The sequence below is a fragment of the Malaclemys terrapin genome, chromosome 2 (genome assembly GCF_027887155.1).
Source record: "Malaclemys terrapin pileata isolate rMalTer1 chromosome 2, rMalTer1.hap1, whole genome shotgun sequence".
Taxonomy (NCBI): domain Eukaryota; kingdom Metazoa; phylum Chordata; order Testudines; family Emydidae; genus Malaclemys; species Malaclemys terrapin.
In genome coordinates, this window is record NC_071506.1 from 208,834 (window position 1) to 233,680 (window position 24,847).

At 43.6% G+C, this 24,847-nt stretch overlaps 2 protein-coding genes across 2 annotated transcripts in view; one reads left to right on the forward strand and one right to left on the reverse strand.

Moving 5' to 3' along the window:
• The window catches only part of MAPK15 (mitogen-activated protein kinase 15), a 158,392-nt gene extending 151,180 nt beyond the window's left edge, over positions 1-7,212 (forward strand). Inside the window, exons 13-14 of the mRNA XM_054017263.1 lie at positions 6,553-6,615; positions 6,968-7,212. Coding sequence (XP_053873238.1) covers positions 6,553-6,594 — 42 coding nt within the window. The 3' untranslated portion in view covers positions 6,595-6,615; positions 6,968-7,212. The remainder of the gene's footprint in view (positions 1-6,552; positions 6,616-6,967) is intronic.
• FAM83H (family with sequence similarity 83 member H) overlaps positions 1-24,428 on the reverse strand; it is a 55,619-nt gene extending 31,191 nt beyond the window's left edge. The window contains exon 1 of the mRNA XM_054017259.1: positions 24,293-24,428. The gene's annotated coding sequence lies outside the window, so the exon portion shown is untranslated. The remainder of the gene's footprint in view (positions 1-24,292) is intronic.
• Between the last annotated feature and the right edge of the window lie 419 nt (positions 24,429-24,847).

Consider the following 24,847-nt stretch of genomic DNA (forward strand, 5'->3'; position numbering starts at 1 on the left):
AATGGTCTCAAGTTGCAGTGGGGGAGGTCCAGGTTGGATATCAGGAAAAACTATTTCACTAGGAGGGTGGTGAAACACTGGAATGCGTTACCTAGGGAGGTGGTGGAGTCTCCTTCCTTGGAGGTTTTTAAGGCTCGGTTTGACAAAGCCCTGGCTGGGATGATTTAGCTGGGAATTGGTCCTGCTTTGAGCAGGGGGTTGGACTAGATGACCTCTTGAGGTCCCTTCCAACTCTGATATTCTATGATTCTATGATCTAAGGTGCTATCCTCTTGCTTGTCAGGAAGAGACTGCTGTCTCCTCTGCTTTGCAACCTTTATATAGGGCCCAGCCTGGCCCTGATTGGCTGGGTTCTGCACAGGCTCCCTCCAGCCTGCTTTAACCCTTCCTCTGCCAAAGTGGGGGAACTGCCACAGTACAAAGCAGCTCTGATAAATCTTGATTTGGTTTTGGTGTTGTATTTTGATGATTTCCAGACTGTATTTACACTCCTGAAGTTGTTCCTGGCTTTATTGATTTTGTTCCAGATGTTCTAGCTTGTTCCACCATCCTGGCTGATGGTGCTGCCCAAGTATGTGAATGTTTCTACATTGTTGAGAACATAATCCTCTATCTGTACTGGTGATGGTGAGGCAATATTAAAGGTCATGAGATCTGTTTTATTTTGGTTAATTTTCAGTCCAATTTGCTGGCTGAATGCATTGAGTCGAGTTGTTTTTTCATGTATATGGTGTTGGGTATGTGATAAGAGCACATCATCATCTGGGAAGTCCAGATCTTCAAGGGATGAGAAGAGTGTCCATTTAATGCCTCTTGGCATGTCTTCTGTTGTATGCCGCATCATCTCGTTTAGAGAAAGGCATCTCCTATGAAGTCTTGTGCCACCAGGAAAGGTTTAAAACTATTTTTTAGAGACAGAGGTGGAGTCTGCTCATTCCTTCCTGAAGAGCCAGAGACCTAATTTACCTGACTTGGAGACCTGAAATCCTGGGGAAGAGAAACAAGTTCCTGGGCTGCATTTCATATCTGAGACACAGCTGGATTTAAAGAGCCAAGCACCTAGGGCCCAATTTGTCCTAGGTAAATTGAATTAACTGAAGCCAGAAAGTTACACCACAGTGAACTTGGCACCTGGTGCAGACCAGTATCTCACAAGCCCCGAGCTATGCAGGAGAGATCCCCAATTCCTGCCACCCACCCACCCCCACTTGGATCACTACAGCTTGGGAGGAAAATAGAAATTCCAGGAAGGAGCTAGCTCGGGGTGGCGGGGAGGGGAGGGCAAAGAAACTCTCAAATCAGCAGGAGCAGAGAAGCCATCTCAGCAGGTATTACAGCATGGGGGAAAGAGGAAAGATGGGATCCAGCCACGGCCACCCCACCCCAATAGCAGCCCCTGGACTCAGAGGGACCAGGATGATCCCTGCATAATTCTAGAGGTACTAGGACCCAAGTGATACCTCAAAATCCTCCCCGACCCCAAACATGCAGCATGCGGGCTTGGGAGAAGAAAAAGTCCAGAAGGAACCAGCTCGCTCTGTAACTGACCTGTCCCAAACAATATGCACCACTCCATAAATCTGTAAAAAGCAACAGAGGGTCCTGTGGCACCTTTGAGACTAACAGAAGTACTGGGAGCATAAGCTTTCGTCGGTAAGAATCTCACTTCTTCAGATGCAAGAACAACTTACCCACGACTTGCATCTGAAGAAGTGAGGTTCTTACCCACGAAAGCTTATGCTCCCAGTACTTCTGTTAGTCTCAAAGGTGCCACAGGACCCTCTGTTGTTTTTACAGATTCAGACTAACACGGCTACCCCTCTGATACTTGACTCCATAAATCTGTGCATCATCTGCAAACTTTATCAGCAATGCTTTTATATTTTCTCTAGGTCATTGATAAAAATATTGAATACCAGTTGGGTGAGAACAGTTCCCTGTAGGACTGTACTAGAAAGCACCTCATTGGATGATGATTCTCCTAATTATACTTTGAGAACTATTAGTTAACCAGTTTTTAATCCATTTAATATGTGCTGCATTGATATTTGTACAGTGTTAATTTTTTAGTCAAACTATCATCTGGGCCTAAGTTAAATGCCTTTCAGAAGTCTGGGCATATTGTATCAAGGGACTGCCACAAAGTTGAGGTAGGGTAGGCTATGAGTTAAAAATTGTTCTTATAAAAGTTATCAACATTTCTTTTATCACTTTTCCCCATTTGACCCATCTTTCCTCATTGCTAATATAACATAGGCAGGCAATTGTTCCACTTCTCATATTCTGACTAACACATTTCTTTAGCTGGTGTTTGTTTTTGCAGCCATAGTGGTAAGATACATTTACTGGTTGCAGTCACCAGAATTCTAAACAGGTAAATAAATAAAATAAATAGAACTGGAAGGGACCTTGGTCATTGAGTCCAGCTCCCTGCCTTCACTAGCAGGACCAAGTTCTGATTTTGCCCCAGATCTCTAAGTGGCTCCCTTAAGGACTGAACTCACAACCCTGGGTTTAGCAGGCCAATGCTCAAACCACTGAGCTATCCCTCCCCCCAGGTGTAGCTCTAGTGGAAAATTATGACTAAATACTTTTTGCACACCAGTCATACACAACAACATGAAGACTTTTGGTTTGCTTTTAAAAAATTGATGCCAGATCTATTTCAGGGATATATCCCACAAATTCCTGTTTATTATAAAGGTATGTCTTGTCCATTTTTATCAATACATTCAAATGTGGGCAACCAAAAGCTGCGACCCCTGGGGGGAGGGAGGCAGGCAGCAGGTCTCCGTGCACTGCCTGCAAGCGCCGTCCCCACAGCTCCTGTTAGCCAGTTCCCGGCCAACGGGAGTGTGGAGCTGGTGCTCAGGGCAGGGGCAGCATGAGGAGCTGCTTCACCCCCCGTTCCTTGCTCTCCTCTCCCTATCTCTCCCCCTCCCCCCTCGGAGAGGTATGCCGCAGAGATGTGCCAGCAGCCAGCCGCTTCTGGGAGCATCGTGGGGCCAGGGCAGGCAGGCAGCCTGCCTGAGCCCCACTGCACCGCCAGACTTTTAGTGGCCTGGAGATCACGATCGCCTGACAGAGGCTCCAGGATCGACCAGTCGATTGCAATCGACGGGTTGGTGACCTCTGCATTAGATCATCTGGTCTGATCTCCTGCATATCAGAGGCCACTAAATTTCACCTAGCTGCCACTGCATTGAGTCTAATAACTCTGTGTTTTAAACATAAGAACGGCCATGCTGGGTGAGACCAGGTCCATCTAGCCCAGCATTCTGTCTTCTGACAGTGGCCAGTGTCACATGCTTCAGAGAGAATGAACAGAACAATTTTGAGTGATCTGTCCCAGATGTCCAGTCCCAGCTTCTGGCAGTTGGAAGTTTTAGGGATGTCCAGCACATGGGATTGTGTTCCTGACCATCTTGGCTAATACCAATTGGTGAAGCTATCCTCCGTGAATTTACCTAATTCTTTTTTAAACCCAGTTATGCTTTTGGCCCTCACAACATCACCTGGCAACAAGTTCCACAGGTTGACTGTGGGTTGTGTGAAGAAATACTTCCTTTTGCTTGTTTTAAACCTACTGCCTAATAACACTGCTCTACAGCCAAAATGCTTCTGAAATAAATGTAGTCAAACTTTGCTTTGGGTCTCTGGGTCACTGAGAATGAAAATGATGCTTAAAATTGTTGATTGGCTCTCGTTTTCAAGATATGCTATTGGGTCAGTATATACGACTCTTGACTTGGGAATGGTGGAGGATAAGTGAGTTATAAAGAGAAGGGATCTCAATTTAAACCAGAAATGACTAAAATACATCTTTGACTGGATCTATGAATAAATCTGTGACTGGGTTTGGACAGTACTTGCTTTTTAGGCAAAACAATGAATGATGCAATCTGAAGCTGGTATTGCGTCATACATGATATGAATTGCATCATGTTATTCCTAGAAGTCATGGATGATGCAATTATAACGAAGCTTACATCACTCTGCTGAACAAATTGCCCTATATCAGCTCTAGAAATCATACAGTGTCGTGCTCTCTTATTTGGGTCAGTGTTTGATTTTGCAAAGGGACACATTTCTGTTTAGCCAAAGTGAGCAGAGATGGCTCGTACTTGTGTGAACAGTGCAGATAACTTCTGCTATGTTTGTGATGAAGTGACTTTTGCATCACAAAAGCGCAGTATAACCACTATGGTTAAGAAAGGCTATCACCTTTATTTTGGCTGCAAAATTGGAGATCAGGACAAGAGGTGGGCCCCATAAATATGCTGCAACACTTGTGCAACAAATCTTCGCCAGTGGTTGAACAGGAAAAGGAAATCTATGCCTTTTGCAGTGCCAATGATTTGGAGAGAGCAAACAGATCCTATCAGCAATTGTTACTTCTTCATGGTGCCTCCAATTGGGAAAGGTGTGTCAAAGAAGAAAAAGTGGACTGTGCATTATCCAAACATTCCATCAGCTATACGCCCAGTACCCCACGGAGAAGGACTGCCAGTTCCTGATGCACCAGAATCATTCTCAGACGAGGAAGAGGATGAAACTTCTGGTCCTGAACCATCAATGTCGCAGGACCCACATTTTCTCACATCCTCCTCCTCTGACCCACACCTCATAAGACAAGGTGAACTGAATGACCTTGTCAGGGATTTGGAACTACCCAAGAGTAAGGCAGAGCTGTTGGGCTCCAGACTACAGCAGCGGAATCTCCTGGCAGGTGATGTTAGTGTTTCCATGTTCTGTGACCGTCAAAAGGATCTTGTCCCATTCTTCTTCATGGAAAGTGATCTTGTAGCCTGCAACAACATTGATGGTGTGATGGCAGCCCTCAACATCGTTCACGATCCAGATGAGTGGAGACTGTTCATTGATTCATCGAAGACTAATCTTAAAGCTGTTTTACTGCATAATGGCAATGTTTTGCCATCAATTCCAGTTGGTCATGCAGTCCATATGAAGGAAACCTATGACAACATGAAACAACTTTTGAGGTGGTGATTTGAAGGTTGTTGCTCTCTTTTGAGGTGCATAAACTATGACCAACATCAGTGGCAGCTTTGTGGCAATTGGAAGGTTGTTGCTCTCTTGCTTGATTTGCAGTGGATACACAAAGTACTGTTGTTTCTCTGCGAATGGGATAGTCGTGCAAGAGATTCCTACTACATCAAGAAAGATTGGCCACTCCGACAGTCGTTAGAGCCTGGGAGGAAAAGTGTTCAGCATCCACCACTTGTTGAATCAAGGAAGATTTCGTTACCCCACTTACACATCAAGCTGGTCTGATGAAGAACTTTGTCAAGGCCATTAACAAAACACAAGCAGCTTTTAAGTACCTCCGTGGAAAATTTCCAAGGTTAAGTGAACCTAAGATAAAGGAAGGTGTCTTTATTGGTCCTCAGATTCGTGAACTTCTTCGAAATGATGCATTTGACCATGCACTGCGTGGCAAGGAAAAGACAGCATGGAAAGCCTTCCAGTTAGTGGCAATAAATTTTCTCGGAAACAACAAGGCAGACAGCTACAGGTTGTTGGTGGAAAACCTCCTCAAGGCATACAAAAGCCTTGGTTGCAACATGTCACTAAAGATACATTTTTTGCACCCTCATCTAGATTTTTTTCCACCGAACAGCGGAGCAGCGAGCAACGAGCACGGCGAGCGATTTCACCATGACATTGCAACAATGGAGAAATGCTATCAGGGCAAATGGAGCCCATCAATGCTTGCAGACTATTGCTGGACAGTGACAAGAGATGCTCCATTTAATGAATACAAGAGACAAGCCAAGAAGCGCCGAGTAGACACTGAATAGGACTAAACTATGTACATAATAGTTTTTTGCCTTTTGTTTCATAATAAATTTTATTTATATAACCCTTTTGCTGATTTTTAAAGTGTTACATAAACAGGACAGGTGAAATATTATCATGTAAAGCAACCATAAACACATGAAAAGACCTAGGTTTACAATTTATGATTAAAACTCTACTATCTACACAATATACATAGACATAAAATGTAAAAACTTAAATATGTTAGAAACAGTAGCCAATCAGTTGTTTTAATTGTCATATTTGAATTCAGCACATCAAAATACATAATAAATAGCACATTTTATCTCTGAAGCAGACGACTTCTCAAAAATTGTAGACCTGTGTAATTTCACGAGGTGACCCTTAGTTTTTGTGTTATGTGAAGGGATATATAACACTTCATTGTTTGCTTTCTCCACACTATCCATCATTCATAGACCTCTGTCATATACCCCCTTAGTCATCTCTTTTCTAAACTAAACAGTCCCAGTCTTTTTTTAATCTCTCCTCATGTGAAATCTGTTCCATCCCCCTAATCATTTTTGTTGTCCCTCTCTGTACCTTTTCCAATTGCAATATATCGTTTTTGAGTTGGGGTGACCAGAACTGCACACAGAGTTCAAGTTATGGGCATCCCATGGATTTATACAGAGGCATTATGATATTTTCTGTGTTATTATCTATCCCTTTCCTAATGGTTCCTAACATTTTTAGCTTTTTTGTCTGCAGCTGCACATTAAGCAGATGTTTTCAGAGAATTATCCACAGTGACTTCAAGACCTTTCTTGAGTGGTAAGTAACAGCTAATTTAGATCCCATCATTTTGTATGTATAGTGGGGATTATTTTTTCCAGTCTGCATTACTTTGTACTTATCAACTTTGAATTTCATCTGTCATTTTGTTGCCCAGTCACTACGTTTAGTGAGATCCCTTTGTAACTCTTCACGGTCAGCTTTGAATTGAACTATCTTGAGAAATTTTGTATCATCTGCAAATGTCACCTCATTGCTCACCCCCTTTTCCATATCATTTTTCCAGACTGTGCTGAACAGTACAGACCCTTTGGGGACCCCTCTATTTACCTTCCTTCATTGGGAAAATTGAGCATTTATTCCTACTCTTTGTTTCCTATCTTTTCAACAGTTACTGATCCATGAGAGGACTTTCCCTCTTATCCCATGACTGCTGAGTTTGCTTAAGAGCTTTTGGTGTGGGATCTAGTCAAAGGCTTTCTGAAAGTCCAAGTATACTATATCCACTGGATCACCCTTGTCCACATGCTTATCGACACCCTCAGAGGGTTCTAATAGATTAGTGAGGCACTATTTCCCTTTACAAAAACTGTGTTGACTCTTCCCCGACATATGTTCATCTATGTATCTTATGCATCTGATGAAGTGGGCTGTAGTCCATGAAAGCTTATGCTCAAATAAATGTGTTAGTCTCTAAGATGCCACAAGTACTCCTGTTTTTTTTATGTATCTTATAAATGCTGTTCTTTATTATATTTTCAACCACCTCACCTGATAACTGAAATTAGGCTTACTGGCCTGTAATTGCCAGGATCGCATCTGGAGTCTTTTTTAAAAATTGGCATTATATTAGCTATCCACCAGTCATCTGATATAGGGGCTGATTTAAGCCATAGATTACATACCATAGTTAGTAGCTCTGCAATTTCATATTTGACTTCCTTCCAAAACCTCCTCTGCAGATACCTCAATCTAAGATAGTTCCTCAGATTTTTCCCCTAAAAAGAATGGCTCAGATATTGGGATCTCCCCTACATGCTCTTCAGGGAAGACTGATGCAAAGAATGTATTTAGTTTCTCCGCAATGGCCGTGTCTTCCTTGAGTGCTCCTTTAGCACTTCAATCGTCCAGTGGCCCCACCGACTCTTTGGAAGGCTTCCTGCTTCTGATGTACTTAAAATATTTTTTGCTGTTACTTTTTGTGGCTTTAGCTAGTTGTTTGTTGGAATCTTTTTTTTGCCTTGCCTTATTATACTTGACTTCCCAGAGTTTATACTCCTTTCTATCTTCTTCATTAGGATCTGACTTCCAGTTTTTGAAGGATTCCATTTTGCCTCCAGTCGCCTTTTTTACTCTGCTGTTTAACCATGGTGACTTCTTTTTTTTTCCTTTTTGGTCCTCTTACTGTTTTTGTTTGTTTTTTATTTGGGGGTATGCATTTAGTTTGAAACTCTATTATGGTGTTTTTAAATAGTGTCCCTGCAATTGGTAAGCATTTTACCCTTGTGACTCTTCCTTTTAATTTCAATTTAACTAGCTTCTTCATTTTTGTATAGTTCCACTTTTTGAAGTCAGCTGCTACTGTGGTGGATTTCTTTGGCATCTGTCACCCTACAATGATGTTAAATTTAATTACATCATCATTGTTCTTACTCAGAGGTTCAGCTATATTTACCTCTTGGACCAGATCCTATGCTCAACGTAGGACTAAATCAAGAATTGCCTCTCCCCTTGTGGGTTCCAGGACTAGTTGCTCCAAGAATCCATCATTTAACGTGCCTAGAAATTTTATCTCTGCATCCATTCTTGATGTGACATATACCTAATCAATATGAGAGTAGTTGAAATCCCCAATTGTTATTGCGTTTTTGGTCTTCGAAGCCTCTCAAACCATCCTGAGTATTTCATAGTAACCATCACCATCCTGGCCAGGTAGTATATTCCTATACTCTTATTTTACTAACAATATCTATCGAGAGAAATTCTAGGTACAGTTTGATTAATTTAAGATTTTTACTTTATTTGATTCTATGCTTTCTTTCAAATATAGTGCCACTCCCATACCAGCATGACCTACTGTAATTCATATATATTTGTACCCTCGTACAAAACCCTGTCCTAATAATTTTTTGCCACACCACCAATCTGTGTGTCAGCCACAAATTTTATCAGCAATGGTTTTTTTATTTATTTCCAGAGCATTGGTATGTAATCTATGGCTTAAATCAGCTTCTATGCAGTTACCTTTATCAATCTAACTTGTAATTTCATCAACAAATGAATTCAGGTTTATTTGACTAGACTTATTTTCCATAAAACCATGTTGATTGGCAATACCTATATTCCGATCCTTTAATTTTTTATTGATTTGACTTCTGCATCAGCTGTTTCATTATTTTGCTTCATACTAAAGTCAGGCTAACTGTCCTCTAATTACGTAGATCGTCCCACTTACCCTCTTTTGAATACTGGAATAATATTAGTACTCTTGGGTGCAAGTTATCCAGGCCTGCAAATTTAAAAATGTTTATCCGAAGCAGATGCTATTTAACATCCTCATTAATGGACTGGAAAGTACTTCATTACCCACACGTGATAAGAATACATCCTCCTGCTTCTTTCCAAATTCAGGTCACAACTATTTATTGATCACTTTTGCCTCTCCTACACTCTTACTAACAATTTTATCATATCAATTTAGTAATGGACCTATATCATTTCTAGGATTTCTTTTGTTCCTTATTATCCTTTGCTCTGCCAGCCATAGATATTTTTCTCTGATGTCTTTAGTATCCCTTATCCATTTTCTACACTTTATAATGTCAAATTTATATTGATTGTTGTCTCCTTCCTCCTTTTTTCCATTTGCAGAAAGTGATTTGTATTTACTTTATCACATGTGGATGATGAATACTACACCCACTTCTGATGTCAACATTTTAAAAAAGATGTTGAAAAATTCAAGTGGGTACAGGAAAAGAACCACAGAAATAACAGGTAATAAAAGACTGTTAAATCTAGCAGAGAAAAGCAGAGCAACAACAAATTGCTGGAAGCTGAAGCCAGACAAATTTAAATTTTAAATAAGGCACACATTTTTAAGCAGTGAGGTTAATTAACCATGGAACAAGCTGCCAAGGAAAGTGAACATAAGAACAGCCATACTGGGTCAGACCAAAGGTCCATCTAGCCCAGTATCCAGTCTTCCAACAGTGGCCAATGCCAGGTGCCCCAGAGGGAAGTGGTGGATTCTCCATCTCGTGATGCCTTAAAAATCAAGATCTTGCCTTTCCTGAAGACATGCTTTAGACAAACAAGTTATTGGTCTCAATGCAGGAGTAACTAGGTAAAATTCTATGGCCTATATTTCTCAAGGAGCCAATATTAAAGGCACAACTTCAAACTATCCCAGTGCAAAGGAAAGACAGTAGGAGACCAATATGGTGCTGTCAGGAGCTCTTTACCTGAAAATCAAAAAGGAATCCTACAAAAAGTGGTAATATGGACAAATTGCTAAGGAAGCGTACAAAAGATTAACACAAGCATGTAGGGACAAAATCAGAAAGGTGTAAATCATTTTGTGCCTTAGCCTAACAAGGGACATAAAAGGGAAGGAGAGCTGATGACATCAAGAGGGCTGAAGCGTTTAATGCCTGTTTTGCTTCAGTCTTCACTAAAGTCATATGTAAGACACAGGAGGTAACTGTCCTGCTCTACTCAGCAATGATGAGGCCTCAGTTGGAGTACTGTGTCCAATTTTGGGTACCACACTTTAGGAAAGATGTGGATAAATTGGAGAGAGAGTCCAGAGGAAAGCAATACAACTGATAAAAGGTTTAGAAAGCCTGACCTATGAGGAAAGGTTAAAAAATAGCTGGCACAATCTCCAAACTGTTAGCAATTATCTTTGAGAACTCATACAGGGCGAGTGAGGCCCCTGAGTTCTAGAAAAGAGCAAACATTGTACCTCTCTTTAAAAAGGGGAACAAATAGGATCTGGGGAATTATAGACCAGTCAGCCTAACTTCAATACCTGGAAAGCTACTGGAATAAATTAACAATCAATTTGTAAGCACCCATAAGATAAGGTTATACAGACTAGCCAGCATAGATTTATCAAGAACAAATCTTACCAAACCAACCTAATTTCCTTCTTAGACAATTACTAGCCTAGTGGATGGTAGAAACAGATGATGTGATATATTTTGATTTTAGTAAAGATGTTGACAAAGTGCCACATGACATTCTCAAAAGAAAATTAGGGATTTGTCACCTAGATGATATTACTGTAAGGTGGGGTGCACAACTGGTGGAAAGACCATATTCCAAGAGTAATTATCAATGGTTCACTGTCAAACTGGAAGGGTATATCTAGTGGAGACCTACAAGGCTCAATTCTGGATCTAGTACTATTCAATATTTTCATTAAAGACTTGCACAATGAAGTGGAGAAGCTGCTCATAAAATTTACATGAGATAAGATGGCCATACTGGGTAAGACAGTGGTCCATCTAGTATCCTGTCTTCCAACAGGGCTGGTGCCCCATGCTTCCACATGCTGGTGCCACATGCTTCCATCCCCTGGCATCCAGTCCCAGCTTTTAGCGCTCAGAGATTTAGGAACACCTAGACCATGGAGTTGCATCCCTGACCATCTTGGCTAATAGCCATTGATGGACTAATCTCCATGAATTTATCTAATTTTCTCTGAACCCAATTACACTTTTGGTCTTCACAATATCCCCTAGCAATGTGTTCCTCAGGTTGACTATGCATTATGTGAAGAAGTAATTCCTTATGTTTTTTTTAAACCTGTTGCCTATTAATTTCATTGGTGACTCCCTAGTTCTTGGGTTATGTGAAGGGGTAAGTAACACCCTTTCACTTTGTCAACACCATTCATGATTTTATAAATCTCTATGATATTCCCCCATTAGTTGTTTCTTTTCTAAGCTGAACAGTCCCAGTCTTTTTAATCTCTCCTCATATGGAAGCTGTTCCATCACTCTAATCATTTTTGTGGCCTTTCTCTGTACCTTTTCCAATTGCAATAGATCTCTTTTGAGATGGGGCAACCAGAACTGCATACAGTATTCAAGATGTGCGCGTATCACGGATTTATATAATAGCATGATGATAGTCCATGTCTTATTATTTATTCCTTTCCCAATGGTTCCTAACATTCTTTTTGCTTTCTTGACTGCATCTGCACATTTAGTGGATTTTTTCAGGGAACTATCCACAATGACTCCAAGATCTTTCTTGAGTGGTAATAGCTAATTTAGACCGCATCATTTTGTATGTATAGGTGGCATTGTTTTCCACTGTGCATTACTTTACATTTACAAACACTGGTTTCAGACTGCACACTACCCCAGGAACCTATCCTTATAACAAAGCCCGATGCCAACTCTGTCCACATATCTATTCAAGTGACATCATCATAGGACCAATCACATCAGCCATACCACCAGGGGCTCGTTCGCCTGCACATCTACCAATGTGATATATGCCATCATGGGCCAGCAATGCCTCTCTGCCATGTACATTGGCCAAACCGGACAGTCTCTACGCAAAAGAATTAATGGACACAAATCTGACATCAGGAATCATAACATTCAAAAACCAGTCGGAAAACACTTCAGCCTCCCTAGTCACTCAATTACAGACCTGCGGGTGGCAATTTTGCAACAGAAAAGCTTCAAAAACAGACTCCAACGAGAAACTGCTGAGCTTGAATTGATATGCAAACTAGATACAATCAATTTAGGCTTGAATAGAGACTGGGAATGGCTGAGCCATTACAAACATTGAATCTCTCTCTCCTTGTAAGTATTCTCACACTTCTTATCAAACTGTCTGTACTTGGCTATCTTGATTATCACTTCAAAAGGTTTTTTTTCTCTTACTTACTTGGCCTCTCAGAGTTGGTAAGACAACTCCCACCTTTTCATGCTCTCTGTATGTGTATATATATCTCCTCAATATATGTCCCATTCTATGCATCCGAAGAAGTAGGCTGTAGCCCACAAAAGCTTATGCTCAAATAAATTTGTTATTCTCTAAGGTGCCACAAGTACTCCTGTTCTTTTTATAAACACTGAATTTCATCTGCCTTTTTGTTGCCCAGTCACCCAGTTTAGTGAGATCCTTTAACTCTTCACAGCCATTTTAGTTAAATCCAATCTTGAGTAATTTCATATCATCTGCAAGCTTTGACACCTCACTGTTTCCCCTTTTTTCCAGATCATTTATGAACAGTATTGGCCCCAGTACAGTAATTTACAGATGACATCAAGCTGGGAGGGGTTGCAAGCACTTTGAAGGACAGGATTAAAATTCAAAATGAACTTGGCAAATTATTGAATTTCATCTTGTTGATTACAGACCAGTTTTCTAAAGGCAAGTGCAAAGTACTACACTCTGAAAGGAAAAATCAAATGGACAGCAACAATGGGGGGAAACTGGCTAGGTGGTAGGACTGCTGAAAAGGATCTGGGGGTTACACGGGATCACAAACTGAAGGAGTCAACAATGTGATGCAGTTGCAAAAAAGGCTAATAATCATTCTGGGGTGTATTAACAGGAGTGTTGTATGTACGACACGAGAGGTAATTATCCCATTCTACTTGGCACTGGTGAGACCTCGGCTGGAGTACTGTGTCTAGTTCTGGGTACCACACTTTAGGAAAGATGTGGATAAACTGGAGAGAGTCCAGAGGAGAACAACACAAAATGATAAAAGGTTTAGAAAACCTGACCTATGAGGAAAGGTTAAAAAAATAAAAAATAAAATAAACCCTTTTAGTTACATGCTCTTTAAAATCCATCTCAGTCCTCCTAATTTCCTTCTTAAATATTGCCTATTGGCTTCATTAGGGTTAACCTTCCATATTCTGAAGGACCTCTCTTTGTCTTGAATAATCTCTTGAACCTGATATTTAGCCTTACCAGTTAACTTCTTGCCTTCCTGGTTCTTCTAAAGTCCTCATCTTTTCAATCTGTTTCTGGACAGATGTCTCTCCAAGCTTCTAATCATTCTCCTCAACTGCCTCTGAACCCTCTTTTTTTGCTGTACCCTTTCTGAAATAGGGTTACCAGAACTGAACACTGTATCCCAGATAAGAATATCCTGTTGATTTATATAAAAGGCATAACACTTGCAGCATACTATTCCTAACATTTTGTTTACTGCTTTGAGCCCTGATGCCCACGGACAAGGTCATTTTCCCGACTTCTAATTTAACTATGGGAAGCCAGCAATGTTGCTATTTGTTTATGGTTTGTATTACAGTAACATCTAGGGAATCTAATCAAGGATCCAGGATCTCATTGTGCTAGGTGCTGTACAAGCAATTAATGTCAGTTCCTGCCTGAGAGATCTCATAATCTAGGTCCCACAAGATACAATGGATGGATGAAAGAGAGAAATGGGCTATGGCCAAGTTAACAGGAAGATTAATTCTTTGCTTCAGTCTTCATGGCTGAGGATGTTAGGGGGATTCCCAAACCTGAGCCATTCTTTGTAGGTGACAAATCTGAGGAATTGTCACAGATTGAAGTGTCACTAGAGGAGGTTTTGGAATTAATTGATAAACTTAACAGTAACAAGTCATGGGACCAGATGGCATTCACCAAAGAGTTCTGAAAGAACTCAAATGTGAAATTGCAGAACTATTAAATATGGTTTGTAACCTGTTCTTTAAATCAGCTTCTGTACCCAATGACTGGAAGATAGCTAATGTAATGCCAATATTTAAAAAAGGCTCTAGAGGTGATCCTGGCAATTACAGACCGGTAAGTCTAATGTACCGGGCAAATTAGTTGAAACAATAGTAACAAATAAAATTGTCACACACATAGAAGAACATAACTTGTTGGGCAAAAATCAACATGGTTTCTGTAAAGGGAAATCATGTCTTACTAATCTATTAGCGTTCTTTGAAGGGGTCAACAAACAAGTGGACAAAGGGGTTCCAGTGGACATAGTGTACTTAGATTTCCAGAAAGCCTTTGACAAGGTCCCTCACCAAAGGCTCTTACGTAATTTAAGTTGTCATAGCATAAGAGGGAAGATCCTTTCATGGATTGAGAACTGGTTAAAAGACAGGGAACAAAGGGTAGGAATAAATGGTAAATTTTCAGAATGGAGAGGGGTAACTAATGGTGTTCCCCAAGAGTCAGTCCTAGGACCAATCCTATTCAACTAATTCATAAATGAACTGGAGAAAGGGGTAAACAGTGAGCAGGGGCGGCTCCAGGCACCAGTGCAGCAAGTGCGTGCCTAGGGCGGCAAGCTGCGGGGGCGGTGTGCTGGTTGTTGTGAGGGCGGCCGTCAGGCTGCCTTCGGCGGCATGCCTGCAGGAGGTCTGCCAGTCCTGCGGCTTCGGCGGTAATTCGGCGGGGGGGACGCTGAAGGCGCGGCACCGGCGGACCTCCCGCAGGCATGCCGCTGAAGCCGTGTGGCCAGCAGACTGCCTGCAGGCGTGCCGCCGAAAGCCACCTGACTGCCGTGCTTGGGGCGGCAAAAACCATAGAGCCACCCCTGACAGTGAGGTGGCAAAGTTTGCAGGTGATACTAAACTGCTCAAGATAGTTAAGACCAAAGCAGACTGTGAAGAACTTCAAAAAGATCTCACAAAACTAAGTGATTGGGCAACAAAATGGCAAATGAAATTTAATGTGGATAAATGTAAAGTAATGCACATTGGAAAAAATAACCCCAACTATACATACAATATGATGGGGGCTAATTTAGCTACAACAAATCAGGAAAAAGATCTTGGAGTCATCGTGGATAGTTCTCTGAAGACGTCCATGCGGTGTGCAGCGGCAGTCAAAAAAGCAAACAGGATGTTAGGAATCATTCAAAAAGGGATAGAGAATAAGACGGAGAATATCTTATTGCCCTTATATAAATCCACGGTACCCCCACATCTTGAATACTGCATACAGAAAAGAGCAACTAAAATTATTAGGGGTTTGGAATGGGTCTCATATGAGGAGAGATTAAAGAGGCTAGGACTTTTCAGCTTGGAAAAGAGGAGACTAAGGGAGGATATGATAGAGGTATATAAAATTATGAGTGATATGGAGAAAGTAGATAAGGACAAGTTATTTACTTATTCCCATAATACAAGAACTAGGGGTCATCAAATGAAATTATTAGGCAGCAGGTTTAAAACAAATAAAAGGAAGTTCTTCTTCACACAGTGCACAGTGAACCTGTGGAACTCCTTGCCTGAGGAGGTTGTGAAGGCTAGGTCTATAACAGGGTTTAAAAGAGAACTAGATAAATTTATGGAGGTTAAGTCCGTTAATGGCTATTAGCCAGGATGAGTAAGGAATGGTGTCCCTAGCCTCTGTTTGTCAGAGGGTGGAGATGATGGCAGGAGAGAGATCACTTGATCATTACCTGTTAGGTTCACTTCCTCTGGGGCACCTGGCATTGGCCACTGTCGGCAGACAGGATACTGGGCTGGATGGACCTTTGGTCTGACCCAGTATGGCCGTTCTTATGAGCAAGTTTAGCATAGTAGGAGTAGCCCCAGCTCTTGTAGGACAAGCATTTTTCAGACATAGCAGTAGAAGTAAATTCTAAGAAGGGATTTGAAGGAGGACAAGGAGTTTTCTCCATGTGTAAGGGCAGCATGGGAGAAAACACAAAGGTGCTGTTGGGACATTTGGACTAGCAGGTGCATGACTAGCACTGCTGGCATAGAGAGTTGGGGGGGCAGGGTCAATGGCAAGATAATAGAAATATTAAGTAGGATGGGGCTAAATTATGAAGGGCGTTAAGGGTCAAGATGAGGCACTTGTGAAGCAATGTGTATGAGGAGTCCAAAATCCCTCTTCCACTGTGAATTTCACCTGCCATTACTTTCCAAGTCAGCTAGCTTGGCTAGGTCTTTCTAGAGTTCCTCAGTCTTGATACAAGTGCTGGAGTTGTACTTGCTAGACCCAATTCACACACACACTGGAGTGATGCTCTGGTTTAGAGTTACATCTGCATTGCTACAAATGGCCACGTAAGGCACAAGGCATAAAAATAAGGAATAAATGGTCAGTTTTCAGAATGGAGAGAGGTAAATAGTGGTGTCCCTCAGGGGTCTATACTGGGACCAATTAGGTTCAACAAATTCATAAATCATCTGGAAAACGGGTTAAATAATGAGGTGGCAAAATTTGCATATGATATAAAATTACTCAAGATAAGTCAAAAGCTGACTGTGAAGAGTTACAAAGGGATCTCAATAAACTGGGTGACTGTGCAACAAAATGGCAGATGAAATTCAATGTGGATAAATGCAAAATAATGCACATTGGAAAACACAGTCCTAACTATACACACAAAATGATGGGGTCTAAATTAGCTGTTATTCAAGAAAGAGATCTTGGAGTAATTTTGGATAATTCTCTGAAAACGTCTGCTCAATGTGCCAAGGCAGTCAAAAACGTGAACAGAATGTTCAGAACCATTAGGAAAGGGATATATAACAAGACAGAAAATATCAGAATGCCACTATGTAAATCCATGGTACTTCCACATCTTGAATGCTGTGTGCAGATTTGGACTCCCCATCTCAAAAAAGATCTATTGCAATTGGAAAGGGGACAGAGAACAGCCACAAAAATGATTAGGGGTATGGAACAGCTTCCATATGAAGAGAGATTAATAAGACTGGGACTTTTCAGCTTGGAAAAGAGATGATTAAGGGGGGATATGACAGAGGTCTATACAATCTTGACTGGTGTAAAGAAAGTAAGTGTTATTTACTCCTTCACATAACACAAGAACTAGGGGTCACCAAATTAAATGAATAGGGAGCAGGTTTTAAACAAACAAAAGGAAGTACCTTTTCACACAACACATAGTCAACCTGTGGAACTCTTTGCCAGATGACATTGTGAAGGCCAAGACTATAACAGAGTTCAAAGAAGAACTAGATACGTTCATGGAGGATAGGTTCATCAACAGCTATTAGCCAGGATGGGTAGGGATGCAACACCATGTGTGCCAGAAGCTGGGAGTGGACGACAGGGGATGGGTCACCTGATGATTCCCTGTTCTGTTCATTCCCTCTGGGGCAGCTGGCATTGGTCTGACCCAGTATGGCCGTTCTTATGTACAGCAACAGAATCAGGTGCACAGGTCTTGCGACCTTCTCCAATTAGCTCTAGAGGCCTATCATCCCCACTCTTCAGCTTGGCCTTGTCCAAAGAAGCTGGACTAGTTGCTGCTTCTGGGGACCTCTGTGCAGGAATCAGTGTCCTTTCCACTTCTCTACATACCCAGAGGAGGCTAGCAGGGGAAGGGGAAGAGGAGAAGATCAAGCGTGAGCCCACTGTTACCATCTGGTAGCTGAGGGAAGCATTGAAGACCTTTGAACCCACTCCTTTGAAGGAGTATAGTTCATAGGTGTCCCTTAGCACCTTAGGAGGCCTTTCAGTCCAAGAGCCTTATGTGAAGTTTCCCTCTGGACTGGGGCCCAGTTCTACCCCCCCACATCCTCGTGTAACTGGGAGTGACTTCACTAAGGCCAACTCTTTTCTCCCTCGTCGAGCCCAGTGTGAGCCACAAGACTGATTAGTCTGGAAAGCCTGCCTTAGACTGAGCTTCTTTTCTAACCTGAGCAGCCAAAGGCAGAACTCTCTCAGACAGAAAGCCAGAACGAGATACAGTCAGATGAGAAATCAGGTGCATTTTTAAAATAGGAAGGGTAATGGATGGTTGGAACAACTTCTAGGGACATGGTAGGTTCTATGTCACTTGAAGTCTTACTGGATGCCTTTCTAAAATAAATGTTCTAGTTCAACCAGGAGTAATAGGCTCAATATAGGAATCATTAAGTGAAACTCTCTGGCCTGTGTTTACAGAGGTCAGATTAGATAAATAATAATGGGTCCATCAGGCCTTAAGTCTATAAATCAGGAGCAACTGCATAGGACTCAATTTTTCTCTAACCCTCATCTGACCCAGGAGTGAGGCCCCTGAAGTCACTACAGTGTTATATCCCAGTGTAAATCTGCTCTAAGTAAAAGGAGAAGTGGGTCAGAGTCATTCTTTTCTCACTTACAGTTCTCAAATAAAGAACATATCAAATATTAAACGGAGAAGAACAGATTTAAAAAATGTATTAAGATGATGTTAAAAAAAATAGTGAACAGAGTTTGAGCACAGAAGTTTCTGGTTATCAGGGAATAACGTACAGATTATTGAGGGTGCAAAGTTTGGTTTACTGCCTGATGTCAGCTCCCACTGAAGACTCAGTGCTCCGGGCTCACTCTGCTATTTTCGTGCCTAGTGCTGTGTCTCTGGTGCTTGTTGTTACGTGTTTCACTTGCACAGCTAGTTCCCAGTCTGCCTCTCTCTCAGCTGAGCCCCTCCCTGACTAGACCTGCTTGTCTGCCTCAGACACTCCCAAACATTGAGGTCTTCCTGGTGCTTCATGCACCAGCGGAAAGAATGGCTGTGAGGCAGCAGTGCATGGAATAATCCCTCTGGAAAAGGGGTGGTTCCATGTGATCTCTGCCTGTTCCTAGCATCCGCCCTGCATTCGCACACAACTTTTTGGGCTCAGGCACCTTGCCTTTCTCAGAACCCCAACCTTTCAGCATATAAGAGACAAATAGCATGTGGAGAGGAACCGACTTCACAAAAAACTCCTTGACTTGTTGGATCTTTGAGGTACCAGTGAAATGCCCAGATCTACTCAGTAAGGAGGAACTTTCAAATCCCAGTGAGGACAGAGATGTAATTCAAAAGGACCTAGGGGGATTAGAAATCTGGCAGGGAAGCAGAGGGAGGTACAGCCTGGACACATGCAGTTAACATAGTACTTAGACCTGCGTTCGCAGTGGGCTGTGGCAGCAAACAGACCAATGTGAGTTTGAAGCTGCATATCCAGAGGCTTCATGCAAACAGTCTCTTGCTAGGGCACAGGTGTGTTCGCACCTGAAATATCATGTTTAGTTCTGGACACGACGACAGGCAGACACTGACAAATTGAAGGGAGTTCAGAAGAGCCACAGAAACAAGCAGGAGCCAGAAGATCTGAGTTATGGAGACAGATTTAAATAATTTAACCTGCCTGGTTTGACTAAGGGGGCAGCTCATTGCTGTGGAAATTTAAAATGAGACCAAAGAACACTAGAAAATGTTCTGTAGTAGATACTCATGTTCTGCCTCCCCCCACCCCCAAAGATGGGCATGATGGACTGGTAGGACTTCTCCAACTCAGGGGCTGCTAGTGTTTTCTAGTCCCGTAAAGTTGGGATCTAGGCTCAGCCCTCCCAGGGCCTGGCTCTAGGTGCAATGACTTCTTTTACTAAAGATTTATTTCCCACCAACAAAGGCTCCTTCCAACCTAGGCCTCACTTTTTATCACTTCTTCTTGAAGGAGAAAGTTGTCTCAGCCACCACCTTTAGTTCCCAAACATTTCCCAGAATTCTTTGAACTGGCCATATTGCTGCTTCCAAGGAGGCTTTGCAACAGTCCTTGTAAAGGACTCTGGAGCACATCAGAGACCCAAAGTGCCTGCCCCTACACAAGTGAGAAGAAATAGGACCTATTTTCCAGGACATGGGGATGGACACCTTCATAGGAAGGAACAGTTTGGGACTGGCTTGTTGCTCGGGACACTGGTCTGGGGCCACAGTTGGACCTTCACAGCCCCACCAGTTGTCTCCATCATGCCCTGACAGCAATTATTCTTTCCCTCTAATCTTTTTTATGTGCTTTCTGCTGACCTCTCTGTTTCTGTCTGCCTGCAAAAATGTAGTCTGAGCTGAGGGTTAACAACTTTGCCTGGGCTACAGTGGAGGCTCTTGCAGGGGACTGGACTAGATGACCTCTTGAGGTCCCTAGGTCCAATGATTCTATTAAGGCATGTGCCTTCTTGTGACAGTGTTATGTTATTGGCTCTTGCTCCAGACCTCCTCTCTGGGTATCTGACCAGCCTGTATTGGCCACTCTAGGTTAGTGCATTTGACTGAAATACAGTCCCATTCCTAGCACAAAATGGTTTCACATGAGCCAGTCACCGTCTGTGCTGCATGATGCAGTGGAAAAAATGAGTGATACCTGCCTGCATCAGTCTAGAAGGAATTTCACTCTCATTGAGGTCATGGTTAGTGGGTCAGGAACTCACTTTCCTGTATTAATTCACCTAATCTCTCAATTTCATTCAGTTGCCTGTATCATACCTAGTATGTGCATATACACACTACAGCCCATGAACCAGGCTAACAAGCTCCAACATCCACGTTAGTAATGTATTGGGTACAGTTGGACACCAGACAGACCCCAGGAAGACAGTGATGTGGGATCCTTCTCAACACCTGAGTGACCCTACTGGACCCCCTTTCAATGCTACCTTCCCATTCTGTTCAGGAGGGACTCATGGCATATTCCCTTCTTGGGAGCTGAAGGCAAGCCAGATGGTTGGAACATCTAGGACAGGGATCAGCAACCTTTGGCATGCGGCTCGCCAGGGTAAGCCAGCACATTCCTCGGCCCGCGCCGCTTCCTGCAGCCCCCATTGGCTTGGGATGGCGAACCATGGCCAGTGAGACCCGCGATTGGCCGACCCTGCGGACACGGCAGGTAAACAAACCGGCCCAGCCCGCCAGGGTGCTTACCCTGGCAGGCCACGTGCCAAAAGTTGCCGATCCCTGATCTAGGTGATTCTGAGACCCGAGTAAGGCAAGGAGAAAAGTAGAAGACTTAAAAGTAAAAGTCACATGTTCTAAGCTTCCCTTTTAAGTGGTTACTGGGACAATGAATCATCCCTGCCTATCTCACAAAGTAAAAAAAAAAATCTACTGTGATACCAGGATGAGGGATAGATAAATCCAATCTGCACAAAGTCACTTGGACAAAGCCTGATGTTTAGAACTGATTATTTTCTGCACATTAAGACAGACTCAAAAGTGAAGGGAGATTGGGTGTGGGAGGGGTCTGTACAGAAAGTTAAACACGGAGAGGGCAGCCCCAAGCAGAGGGCTTGAAATGCCAGAGTCAGACCCTCACACTGGATTTGTACATAGCAGGGAGCCACAGGAGGGTGGGTAACAGAGAGGGTGGGAAAACAACAAGAGAATGTGTAATTTGGGGAGGAAGAACAGGAGTACTTGTGGCACCTTAGAGACTAACAAATTTATTGGAGCATAAGCTTTCGTGGGCTACAGCCCACTTCTTCGGATGCATATAGAGTGGAACTGTCTGTACTGGGCTATCTTGATTATCACTTCAAAAGTTTTTTTCTCTTACTTAATTGGCCTCTCAGAGTTGGTAAGACAACTCCCACCTGTTCATGCTCTCTGTATGTTTGTATATATATCTCCTCAATATATGTTCCACTCTATATGCATCCGAAGAAGTGGGCTGTAGCCCACGAAAGCTTATGCTCTAATAAATTTGTTAGTCTCTAAGGTGCCACAAGTACTCCTGTTCTTTTTGCGGATACAGACTAACACGGCTGCTACTCTGAAACCTAATTTGGGGAGGGGAGATTCTGGCAAATCCACAAAACTGATTACAGTGTCCCCTCGGTGGGTTGTCTTGGGCCTCTGTTTTCATTACAAGCTGGGTTGGGTCATAGGAGTTTACTAGTAAAACTCCCCATCCTTAGTGGGACTGTGAAAAACTTGCCAAATGTAACTTTACTAAAAGTTCAAAATATCTCATTTGGGCTGGAAATGTCCCAGGGACAGCTGCAGGATATTTTTGGTTTAGAATGTTTTGAGCACATGAAAATAGGGGCAAATGCAGGTGTCTCCTGAGCCAGGAAGATACGCTATCTTGGGCCCATGGCTGGATGGGTAAAAGTGTGTTATAATCCTCCCCTCACAGCCCCAGTTAAAGTATGCTACAGCTTTTCAGCCCAGTAGGCTCTTTGCCTCTTATCACATACTATGCATACATAGAATCATAGAACCATAAGGTTAGAAGGGAGCACAAGGGGTCATCTATTCTAACCCCCTGCCAAGATGCAAGATTTGTTGTGTCTAAACCATCCAAGACAGTTGGCTAACCAGCCTCCTTTTGAAAACCTCCAGTGAAGAAGCTTCCACGACCTCCTGAGGCATCTGTTCCATTGTCCTACTGTCTGTATTCCATCTGAAACTGAGTGCAACCTTTATAAACAAGGTGTGTCCAACCAAATCAAGCCACCAAAGACACTATTCTTCCTTCAAGTCCCCATTTCCATGATTGCCCCAGCAATACAGAGAGCCCCGGTCTGAAGCCAGCCCAGTGCTGAATTGCATTTCATTCACCAGAACCATTTCTGAGTGCCTGGGAAATGAGGCCTTTCCAGTGCTTAATTTGTGCCAGGGCTGAGCTCCGGCACCTCTAGACTTGGCAGTTCATAGCCCTGGCACCTCTGGGTCTGGCAGTTCACAGCCCGGCACCTCTGGGCCTGCTGTATCAGTTATGAATGTAGAAAAACTGCTTGAGCCCCGGCCCCTTTTTCATTACAAATTAAGCACTGGGCCTTCCCCTCTCTCTACACACAAAGTCGAGTTCTGTCACAGGAAAGATAAGGGTTTTCTCAGGGCTGCCCAGAGGATTCAAGGGGCCTGGGGTCTTCCTGCCACCAAATTGCCGCCGGAGACCCGGCACTTCGGCAGCGGGTCCCGAGGCGGAAGGACCCCCCGCCGCGGATCTTCAGGGCACTTCGGCAGCGGGTCCCGAAGCAGAAGGACCCCCTTGCCGCCGAATTGCCGCCGAAGACCCAGAGCGGAAGAAGCTCCGGGGGCCCAGACCCCACGAGAGTTTTCCGGGGCCCCCGGAGTGAGTAAAGGACCCCGCTCCAGGGGCCCTGAAAAACTCTCATGGGGGCCCCTACAGGGCCTGGGGCAAATTGCCCCACTTGCCCCCCCCCCCGGCAGCCCTGGGTTTTCTATCTGCAGAGGAAAACAAGTAAGAGTGCATGTACGTGTCTCTTTGCATGTGTATGATGTGTGTGTGCAGGCATATGGAGGGAGGCCAGGGCAGGCAAAGCAGCAGAGGGTGGCAGCAACTGTTTCTTTGTCCCTGCCCACCTTGCCTCCTCCCCTTTCCAGTCCTGTAACCCAGTTAGTCTTTTTCATCTTAATGCGCTGACCAGAACCTCCCAGTGCAACATTTCCCCTCAATTTACACAGCTATGCTGCAGGCGCCCCTCTGAGGAGTGAGTCACATGCATGCAGCTTCTATCAGGTTGTGGATCCCCTCCCAGGTGGAATCAGAAAAGTTACTTTCCTTGGGGCATTCAGAAGAAGACTGGACAGAGACCTGAGAAAAAGCTGTAAGGAAGAATCCTGCCCCAGGGGCTGAGACAGATGAGAACAGCATCCCTCCGCAACCCCCCCCCCCCCCCACGGTCTTTACAGGGACCCTCTTTCCCCCAACAAGCGTTTTTGGTTAGTCTCTGCTGCAATCCCCTTTCCCTCCCATCCAGTCTGCTAGGATCTTCCCCTGCTGAGATTATCTCCACTGCTGGGCTCCCCCCCCCTCCAGATTAATACTTCATAAACTGTGGAAGAATGGCTGTCTTAGACACTGCAGAAACCGCCTGAGGCAATGCACCCCGACTGCGAACTGGGAGAGTCCCTGGTTCCCAAGCTCCCCCTCACCTGCAGCCTTTGGCTTGCTCTCTCCAGGGCCAGAGCCCCAGTGAGTCCCCTGAGACCCTCAGAGTAAGTAATTGAGGAAGCCTAAACTTTTCCTACCTTGCCAGGTGAGCCAGCGCAGGTGGTGGGTCTCGCTCTGCCTCTCCCCCTGACGTGCCTGAAGCCTGATTCACTGGCACCTCAGACAGGCCAGAGTGAAGCTCCACCCAGGACAGAGGGTGAGTAAGCGAGCGAGCAAGGCACAAACTCTGGAGAGTTATTCCCCAGGATTGTAAGAGAGCGAGATAAGGGCAGTGCATTCCTGAGCCACGGGCTGTTTGCCTCTCCCTTCCTGCCTTCCCTGCAGCCTATCGCACCAGCTTGGAGCTCAGGTCTCCTCCTGCAGGAAGGGAAAAAACAGCTCCCAGCAGCTCCCAGAGATTCTGAAATTCAACACTTCACAGACTGAAAAGAAAGTGATTTAGACATGCCCTGACTGAGCCTTGCACAGCTCCATTCGGGAGTGTTCCCAGCCCTTTCCCCCAGCAGATGACCAACAGCAAGGTTGACCAGTTCCAGTGTCCCCCACAGTGTGACAGGACAGCTTGTATTTAGCAGCAGCTGGCCACCTATTCGGGTTAGTTCTAAAGATGATTTCTAACATAGGCTCATATT